General features: G+C 41.8%; 1 protein-coding gene across 2 annotated transcripts; it reads left to right on the forward strand.

Annotated features, from left to right (window-relative positions):
• The first annotated feature begins 1,080 nt into the window (after positions 1-1,080).
• Positions 1,081-10,477, forward strand: LOC144717184 (glucagon-2-like). Of its 2 annotated transcripts, XM_078592535.1 has the most exons (4): positions 1,081-1,149; positions 3,249-3,370; positions 3,642-3,764; positions 10,055-10,477. In XM_078592535.1, the coding sequence occupies exons 2-4, from the start codon at positions 3,270-3,272 to the stop codon at positions 10,188-10,190; spliced, it is 360 nt and encodes a 119-aa protein (XP_078448661.1). In that variant the 5' UTR covers positions 1,081-1,149; positions 3,249-3,269; the 3' UTR covers positions 10,191-10,477. The 2 variants fall into 2 exon arrangements, with proteins under 2 accessions (XP_078448661.1, XP_078448669.1); XM_078592543.1 differs by lacking the exon at positions 1,081-1,149 and having other exon boundaries at positions 3,125-3,370.
• Positions 10,478-10,527: the final 50 nt, after the last annotated feature.

A 10,527-nucleotide genomic window follows, 5' to 3' on the forward strand; every position in this document is an offset into this window, starting at 1 on the left:
AACTAGTCTTCTATTCCTGTCCAAACTTTACCGCTGACTTTGACCTTTCACCTATATCCTGCAGAATGTGTCAGTCTTTTCCATACTCCGTATGATCTTAATTTTGTCCACGTTATATGCTTTGTTGTATTGAATGCTTTCTGGAAATCTATGAAACATGTGTAAACCAGCCTATTCTTTCTCTTTGCTGTCTCTGCTATAAGCCTTCACATTAAGATGTTCTGTAATGTGTTCCTATCTTTCCTAAACCCTGCCTGGTCATCCGCCAAATAATCCTCAGTCTGTGCTTGCGTAGACCCAAATAGTTAAAACATGAGATTCATAATTTAAATAATCCATTAAATGTATTGATACCTGTTGCACTTGGTTCCTTTTCAGAAAAAAAAGCTTAATTCAGAGTTGTCCTGGAAAAAAACTCGATAAGCAACACATATTACTAAGATAACCCACACTATTTTCATTTAAACACTTTAGAATCTACTTTTTTATTGTTTCTCTCCACAGATAGTTGAAAAATAAACTTAACAATTTAAATGTTTTCACAAATGTACAGGAATTAACATATTCTTATTAAAATCCTACTTTCTGGTCAATGACATGTTGTAATTTGTCGAGTTTTTACACAGCGCTCCTTAGGTATACATACTGACTGTAGTAACATAATCAATTCGTTATATTTAATTAATTCTGTTTCATTTAAGACAAGATGGTAGCCCAAAATATATATTTTGAGTCAGCGTTATATGTTGACACAATATTAACAAAAACCCACGTATTTTGCAGTCATTACCCATTATAAAGACTTTTTGTTTACATTTTGTAAATGTAACCTACATTTTATACTTCCTATAAAACTTTATCTGTGTTTGTGACCATATGCGACTGAAAATAAATTATACAAACCTGGATCAGTTGAAGCAGAAACTATTTATTTGCATTGCTATATAAATGTATTTACCCCCCCCCCCCCCCAAAACAAATCTGCAAGAAGTGGTTAATGCATACAATGTGTCGTGTTAAATTGATTGTAAATAATCAGAAAGCAAATCGGATATAAACAGGGTCTGTCCTGTGCTTTCTATGAGCTCCTTGACTCAGCCTGTCAGTCACCACAGAAGACGACTCCACTGAGATCTGCACCTCTGAAATGTAAGTGCCGTGCACAGGAAACGATACACAAGCTTCTTCGTTAGAATGCGTCAAACCAGAGAGGCATGTCTTCCATAGTAAGCCTACAGGAATATGGCAATACGGTGTATGAATTATACAGCATTTACTATGAAAGGTTATATTGAGTAAATGGGGGGGGGGGGAGTGGTGGCCTAGTGGTTAGCAGAGTGCACTCACAAGTGTACCTGACAAAATGAATAACTGAACAATTCTGAGTTTACCTATCACCAACTTACAGTGACCAGCATGGTGAAGTACAGTGAAATAAACCCCCATGGCCAATATGAAGTGGGGGAGGTCTTCATCCAGCAATGGATTGACAAAAGGCTGTAATGTTTTACATGAAATAATACCGTTCATGTCGTCCACTATTAGGATATGTAGCAAACTACACCGGGCAGTAAACCACTGGTATGCAAAACCATTGATACCATTGCATGGTATACGAACCATTTCAATATTTGCATCCGTTTCAGAATGTTTTGTCATCGCATAATCTTAAGGTAACTTAAACCAATGTTATATGATTTAAACTGGTGTTGTACAATTATAAATGTCAGTTGTTAATTACTGTAAAATATAACGTTTCATTTGGATTTTGCTCAAGAATCTATAATTAATCTTGATTTGAATCTTTCATGACTGCAGGAATCCATACTCTTTGGTTCTTTCGGTAAAGTCACGTAGATAGAAAAATAATAGAAATCGATAATAATTAGGAATACATTTTTTTATTGAAATTCTGGAATATATGCATAACTACAGTAAATATAAATTGAATGTTTCCAAATATTCAATGGTTATATTCTAATCTAAATGTTGTACAAAGCATACACTGACTGCATTGCCAGCATACGTATATAAACAAACAAAATGAAAAATGTATCCAGCCTCGTAAGTAACTACTCAATTAACTCTTACAATTGATTCTAAAAATTAAACGTTCAGCAACTGTGATTTAGGAACTTGTCAAAAGCCAGCTTTTTGCATTGCTGAAAATTATATTGCTTGTCATTGCCAATAATGTGTTCGACACAACAAAAGGGTCTATGAATGAGCCTTTAATGAAATATCAAACATCTATTGACACAAGCCGATTATAATACACGTGTAGTATTTTGTAAAATCTCTCAGACTGACATGTTGTAACAGGTCACCTGCTTACACTTTATTCACCTATTCTTGCACCAGTTGTAGGCGCACCTATAACTATCTGCACGGTCACGTATACTCAACTTCTCCCCGTTCATATCTATTCTGTACCTCACATAGCCTGCACTCAGCAGCTCTGCGACTCCGCACACAGCGTCCTCACACACAGCATCTTCTCCAAATCCACCGCTGCCCTTGCCTAGTCTCCCTCAGACCCATTCACTCGTCTGTCCCGGGCGGGGGGATCAACCATCACCCGCCCGGCGACTCGTGAGGGTTGAGGTCCGTTGACGGCTTGAGCGGCAACGGCGAGATGTCTTCCCCCAGCAACAACTCTCTAGCTCCGCTCACACAAACACACACGTCATTTTATTCTCCGGCCAATTAACCGAGAGCTCTCGTGTGTCTCTTTAAGGCTAGCCAGGCTGGCGCCTGTCAGCCCATTAATCATTCCTTATCTCCCGTCTCCCTGGCAACACCTCCAGTACTCTATACTATTTGTTTTTTTCAGTAAAGTCACGTAGGTAAAAAAATGAAAACTACTAAATGAAATCACAAAATAAAAAATGAAAACTAAATTAAATCACAAAATAAAAAATAAAAACAACTAAATAGTTTTTATTTTTTATTTTGTGATTTAATTGAGTTGTTTTAATTTTTTATTTTGTGATTTGATTTAGTTGTTTTCATATTTATTTTTTCACCTACGTGACTTAAAATCTAGAATTAACACCTCCGGTGTCAGCGTGCACAACCGGTCGACCCGGTTTGCACCCGCGTCTCCCCTTAATTAGGTGGCGGCCTGTCCGTGCAAACCCCGTGTTGCACACGCGCACCTGCTTGCCCTCAGTTGCCCTCGATCATCTGTGCCCACCGCATATTTCACTCCTCTACACACGTGTTGCTTCTGTTGCGTCCTCTCCTAGAACCATCCTCCAAGAAGAATCATGAACACTTCAGGCACCCTGCTGTCGTACATGGTCATGATGCTGCTTGGCCTCACCTTGGCGTCACTGGTGCCACACGAGCCAGATGACGGTGACCTCAGGTGCGATGGTAAATCGTGTGCCGTGTGAGAACGCACTCAGAGCACCGGATGGGTGTGAGGATGCGAAGCTCGCCTGCTGTGTAATGGGCAACCATAGCTTTAATATTCTGCAATGTTTGGTCAATGGTAAAATGCATGTGATTTCAATCATATTATCCTAATGTATATGAATGTAAGTGGTGGTATGTTTAGGTGATCAGACAGGGTAACAAAATGCTCATCTTATTTCTATTGGGAAGACATTTATGGTGTTTTTGTTTTCACAATGCAGTGCAGAGATTGCACTCGCCAAGCGCCACTCACAGGGCTCCTTCACGAGTGACTACAGCAAATACCTGGATTCGAAGCAGGCCAAGGACTTTGTGACCTGGCTCATGAACACAAAGCGCAGCGGGTAAGTGTGTGGTGACTTCTCCGCGATGGTACAACCCGCCTGCCTGCCTTCTTCTTCTCTTGGGTGGGAAAGGTCGCACATTCCCGCCCGGAATGCGGACAATGAACACATGTGTTGCGTTAAGGGCGGTCAAAACACTTAGAATGGGAAATGAATAACATAGGCTTATATGTGCCAGGCATGATTCTCAAAATGTATTGTTGTGTTTCTCAGATCTCTGTTGAAATAGAAATGTAATCTCAATGGAGTCTCACCTGGATTTACATATACAACGAGCATCTTTGCCCATCCTAGGACGGAAGCTGTAATATTTACGAAAAAATTTAGCAGAGTATAATTGTAGCATGTGTAAATTTAATGGCAGTGAATATTGCACGAAAGTATGTCATCAAACACGTAACTGCATTTAACTGTAGCACTGTATTAATAGCAGTGAATCTGGCACAAAAAAGAAGTCATCATAAAACACCTCACTTCATGTCACTGTAGCACTCTACATAACTGACCTTCAATTTGTTCAAATTCACTGCTCTGATACTTTATTCTCTTCTGCTTTTGGTCGCTGTTTTAAATAATTTGGAAATCGATACAATATCTGGAAATCACCGAGAAATGTCTCCATAAAGAAGGGGCAATTTGCGTTATAAAATGTCCTTTGCGCCCAAACAAATTCAATAACTTTAGGTGCAGTGCTCTGACACTTACTTATGGTGTGCTGTAGCTCGCCGGAGTAGCAAACAATTTGAATAAGAGGCAATGGTGGCAAACAGCAGATACATGTTTGCAAGCGTCAAGTTGACCTTGCTTTTGTTTGACGTGGCGAATAAATAAATGAAGGCAGAAAATCCAGTGGGATGTGGCTTGGAATTAATTGTCTGGTGAGCTCTAGATAAAGAGGGAACAATGGACGTAAAAAAAATGTAATTTGTGTCGAAACAAATTTTCATTTCCGCTCCACGTTTCTCCTTGCGGAGTGACGATTATTAATTAGCTGAATGTAATGGCGGGGAATATTGGCAAAAAATGCATAAAACATCGTACTGCATGTAACTGTAGCACTGTATTAATGTGAGTTAATGTAGCACAAAGGGAAGGCATAAAACACCTCAGCGTCAGACTGCAGCACTGCAGTGATGGCAGTGATTGTTGCACGCAACAATGTGATAAAAAAGCTGACAATGCCGCTGTGCCACTGTATTAGGGGCCGTCCATAAATAACGTCACGCACCTCGTGGGGGGGGGGGGGGGTCAGACATTTGTGACGATGTGTGACGAAGGGGGGGGGGGGGTGAGAAATGTGACGTCACATCAAAATGCGCAACTTTAAATAAATATAGACAACACGTTCTACTTAATTAAATAGACGTTTTAATAAATGTTTTCTCCTACAACATCAGAGTGCAGCGCCACATTAAATACGCACTACAATTACAATAGTTAAAGCGATTCGAAGCATGTTTGATATTTTTTCTGGGTGGGGCAGAGCTTTGTGACATCATATTTGAGGGGGGGAGGTCTGACTTTTTGTGACGTCGTGTGACGAAGGGGGGGGGGGTCAAAAATCGTCCAAAATCGCGTGACGTCATTTATGGACGGCCCCTTAAACGGACACTCAAAATACTTTAGGTGCAGTGCTCTGAGACGTAGTCTCGGAGTTGCAAACAATTGTAATTGGAGTCAATGGCCGCAAAGCAGCTGAAAAATGTCGATTTTAGAATACATTTTTATTTCAGCATAATTTGGAAGCGTCAAGTTGACCTCCCTTTTGTTAGACGTGGCGAAAAATGAAATGAAGCCAGGAGATGCAGTGCGATGTGACGTTGCATTAATGTTATGGTTAACTCTCTATAAAGATGGGTGAATTGGCGTTACAAAAGCAGCAACAGTAGCTCCAACTTCCTTGGAGTCAATGTTAATATTTATGAGTGGAGGGCCGCACGTGGAGTGACGTGACACGCACACAGACGTGTTTGACACGTTACATAAGGTTACTTTGTAATAGTGGCAAAGTGCAAGCAATTGTGCCTCAACAAATTTGTTTACTCTTAATTTTGGAGCTTTCGTGACTGCAGGAATTATTCTTTGGTTCTTTCAGTTAAGTCACGTCTAAAGATAAAATAATAAATTAAAATACTAGCATATTACTAGCATAGTAATATGCTATTATTTTACTAGCATAGTAATATGCTATTATTTTAATTTATTATTTTATCTTTAGACGTGACTTAACCGAAAGAACCAAAGAATAAATTTGTTTACGCTCCACCTTTCTGCTTGTGGAGTGACGTAATGACACGGGGGGGTGGGGGGTTCCCAATAAGTGACGTCAGCCGTACATGATTATTAATGAGGGGTTGGGGGGGTGTCCATTTTCAGGACGGCACCTGCTCATGAATATTAATGAGGGGGCTGGTCGACGTGGAGTGACGTCACGAGCATTAAGGACGTTCCTGGGTGATTATAGGATGTACGGTATTAATAATGATGTCTAACTTGTGCTCATTGTCAATGAATGTGTACAAATCTGATCACATCTATTGGATTACAATGTGCACCACCAACTCTTGCTTTAAAATAGAGGGGGAAAGTATATCTTATAATCCAGAGAATACATTTATAATTCACTCCCTTGTGTACCAACCAATTATATTATTGGTTCTTTTGGAAAAGTCCCGTAGATAGAAAAAAAGTATTTAAAAAATATATACAAATAAAATAAATAATTTGAAAATAATAAAAGCAAAAAACCCACGACGTTTCGATTGTAATACAAGCGGTCTTCATCAGGCGGAGAGAAAAGAGGGGGCAAGCCTCCAAATGCAACTGCTGATAAGGGTTCCAAAGTGAGTGGTGTTGTATGTGTTGGGTTAAGAAATTTTGATAAAAATAATTAAAATTAATAATTTTCCAAAAAATGCGCAAATCGCATTAATTATGTTAATGTGTGTATTAACATGCATAAATTATGATGTGTAATTATATGCATAAATTATGATAATCGCGGAGATAATCGTAGTAATTTATGCGGATGCTTGCGATTATGTTACTGTGAGCAGTTATGATAATTAGGCTTAGCTTCGTTTATCCATTGTTATATCAATCAGGATATCACGATTATCATCGATTAAACGTTTACCGATTATCTTAGTGTGTTTATGTTATTTTAGGTCTCCAGTTTCAGATCTCATCACAGGATACAGTTATCAAGAATAAGATAGTTTTGCATGGACTTGGAAAGAAGCACTCGAACAGTTGGTGTTAAGCAATTTTATTCTAAACAAGCACATGACACTCTCTTATCCGAAAGCAAGTATACGTCAATAAATTCATGGGCAAGATTATGCGATTAACGAAAATGAATGACTAAAAATACTTCTTCATTGGCGTGATTATGCAGTTAACGAAAATGAATGACTAAAACATTTCTTATTCATGTAACTCGACGGCAGCAACTGCTTTGCACGATAAGTTGATATTGAATGCACCACCTCGAAATGGCAACCCTTTTTGAAACGCAAAGACAATTTTTTTTTTAAGTTTTATTCGTGTGCGTGCTGTGTGTGCGTTGTCCCCGTGTAATATTAATTAATTCTTGGAGCCGGGAGTCGTTAGCTTGTGTGGTGTGGGAGGATACAAACAGCGGCCAGAAGTTTTCTCTGGGTTGGGCGTGGCCGCCGCGAGCCCCTGCTGCTCCCTCGCTCGGCGTGTCTCTGCTTGTGCGCTCTCTCTCTCTCCACTGCTGGACGACGAGTTGGCACGACGCTCGGTGACGCCCGGTGACGTCCGAGTCGTGCTGCTCTTGCGCTCTCTCTCCCTCTACTGCTAGATGACGAGTTGGCACGACGCTCGGTGACGCCCGGTGACGTCCGAGTCGTGCTGCTCTTGCGCTCTCTCTCCCTCTACTGCTAGATGACGAGTTGGCACGACGCTCGGTGACGCCCGGTGACGTCCGAGTCGTGCTGCTCTTGCGCTTGGCGGTCCTCAGTAGCTGACGGCGCGATGGCGCCTCTCTGCAGCTCTGACGGCGGCGCTCGTTCGGAAGACTTTGACTCTCTTTCTCCACTGCGGGATGACGAGTCGGTTTTGGTTGATGCTGGTTGATCTGGGTGTGTATTAGACACACGGCGCATTCGATGGCGCTGTCCTCTTCCTCACAGCCGTTTGACCAGGCTTTCTCCACTGCTTCGCGCTCTCTGCTTTGCTCGCTTGGTCGACGCTTGGCGATCTCCGCCCTTTTACAGGTTGATTGCTTGTCGTCACTCGTCACTCTCTCTGCTCCGTGCTTCCCTTGTTCGTGCAGCTGCCAGCTTCACTCGCACTTAACTTCGTTCTGCGAGAAGCGACACCTGCTATCGGCATCGGTGTTTCGTTTCCTCACGACGCTCCGCCAGCCGGAGCACGGCTGAAACCCAGCCCCGACCCAGGTTGAACTCAGACTTCTGCGACTCGAACGACCCCTCCTCGTTCCATCACTTCTCGAGGCACGATCTGTCCCAGCTCTCTTGCGAGCCCCGTCGCAACGCCGAGCGCGACTCGGACAGACTGCACTCAGACTGTCACCTTAACGACGTCTCGTCGTCCCATCTCTCCTCGAGGCATGATCTGCCCCAGCTCTCTTGCGAGCCCTGTCGCAACGCTGCGTCGCAAGCCGAGTTGCGAGACCGAGCACGACTCGACCCAGACTGCTCGTTCGCTATGTGCGCCCGTGCCTAACTCAAAACGTGACTCCCCTTTCTGCGCATTCTTTGCGAGAGAAAACAAACAGAAAAAAACAGATGTCTTTGGAATGTCAGGCACCGATTCCCCCGTGACCTTTTTGCTCCCTCCTTGCTTGCCAGACCCCGCTGGAAGACAAAGGTGGCTGAGGAGATGTTTGCAATACATTTATGTGGTCCTGTGTGTTACATTTATTCTTGAATTATATTTTATGAGTTCCTTCGGCCTTAGTATCGTGGTTATCATTCGTCTATGTTTAATGAATATTCGTACTGATCCTCGTCACATTATTATTTTGGGGCTTTGCCAAGTTTAGTTCTCCAGAGATTGGTGTTTTATTCTGAGTTATATTTTAATGTCCTGAGGTTAAGTGTAACTATGTTTCCACTTAAGCTTTCTGGAATTCGTACTCTTTAGTTTTTAGGACGGTCATGTAGATAGGAAACATATAATTCTAAATAATATGTATGCGGTGAATACGAGTAATATAAGATAATTACTAATAAAAAAAACCTATGGTTTGTTGGTTAATTCTCTTTGTTAAGTTTCTACTTTTCGGTTAGGAAAACGTTAAGAAAACGCGAGTGGCAACCGTTATTATCCTTTACTCTGCTCTGCACCCCCTCCGTGCATCTCAAGATGTCTTGGGAGGTCAGGCCATCGATCTTTGTCCATCTGGATGTCTCTGACCTCTCTGTGACCGAATTCTTATCATTTTAACCACCCTCCATGTTTCATGGATTCCTGGTGTGCTTGTGAGTTGTTTTCATTATTTAATTTAAAAAAATAGATATAAAAAAAAATTCTTAATTAATCTTAATATTAATAACGGAAAACAGGGCATAGATACAACAGTGGGCAGTGGAAAGAGCTGCACAAGCCGTCCCTTGGTGTGGACCAATCAGTTTCAAGGACAATGCATATGTTATCATAGTGTGTTTTTTGTTTGCATTTTGACTGCAACACGCTGTTACAATTTGGGCTCACAATCCAACAATTATTTTAACATTGCGGTGTATTTTAGCACCGAAATGCGCACCTCCGATTAGCACATTTGGCTATGTATGGTGCGACATAAGTTCAACATACATACACCTCTCAGGGCTGTTAGGTCACATGAATTGCGTTCATGAAAAAACCCACATGCAATTTGATGCACTTATTGCGGGGGCAAGAATCAGCGTCACCCCTAAATCTTCACTCCCTCAATAATAAATATATACGCACACATGTTACACGCATTCCGGACCACCCTTCCCATCCAGGTTGTCTGTCATGATGACCTGGTGCAGTTGTAAACATCAGCACGGGGGAGACGTCGGTAATTGGGCAGTGCATGTCACAACCACCCTCTGGCATGCCACGTTGGCCTTCATAAGTGCTAACGAGGAGCATTTACCAGAAGCCTGTTAAATATGTAAAGGTGATTGTCACTCACCATTCTGCAGGCCGGTAGTTCCCCTTATTGTCAATAGGGGGCAGAAGCGTTAACACGCCGAGGCGAATGTCCATGGGCCAGAAAGGGGCCAACGACAGATCCTATAGGATAATCTCTGTTGGTGTTTGTTCCATAGGGTGGATGTGCAGGACGGCGCGGGTTTGGAGAAGCGACACGCAGACGGCAGCTTCACCAATGACATGAACGTGATGCTGGACAGAATGTCAGCCAAGAAGTTCCTGGAGTGGCTCAAACAGCAGGAGCACAGTTAGCTCCTCGGTAATCGAATAAGCCACCCAACCCTGTGTAGGTTCCAAGAAAAAAAAAGTTTAACTATGCTGTTGAAACGGTATTCATTGCTTGCTTCCCTATGTTTGGAATTTCATCACAGAATAACTTTGTTTTCAATACTTTTTTTTAATTACGGGTAATGCAAGCCAATGGATTTCTTGAATAAGGCACACGATTTGTTTTGGTGATAAAAAAAATATTCAGTTTGATACAATCTACGTGTATTGCAAAAACTATTTTACGTTTGAATAAAACACTGGTGACAGCATTTGTGCATGGTGTTGTACTGTAGTGATTGAGATGCTGATATGCTATGCA

Source organism: Lampetra planeri, chromosome 1, assembly GCF_965212315.1.
Source record: "Lampetra planeri chromosome 1, kcLamPlan1.2.h2, whole genome shotgun sequence".
In the NCBI taxonomy this organism is placed as follows: Eukaryota; Metazoa; Chordata; class Hyperoartia; order Petromyzontiformes; family Petromyzontidae; genus Lampetra; species Lampetra planeri.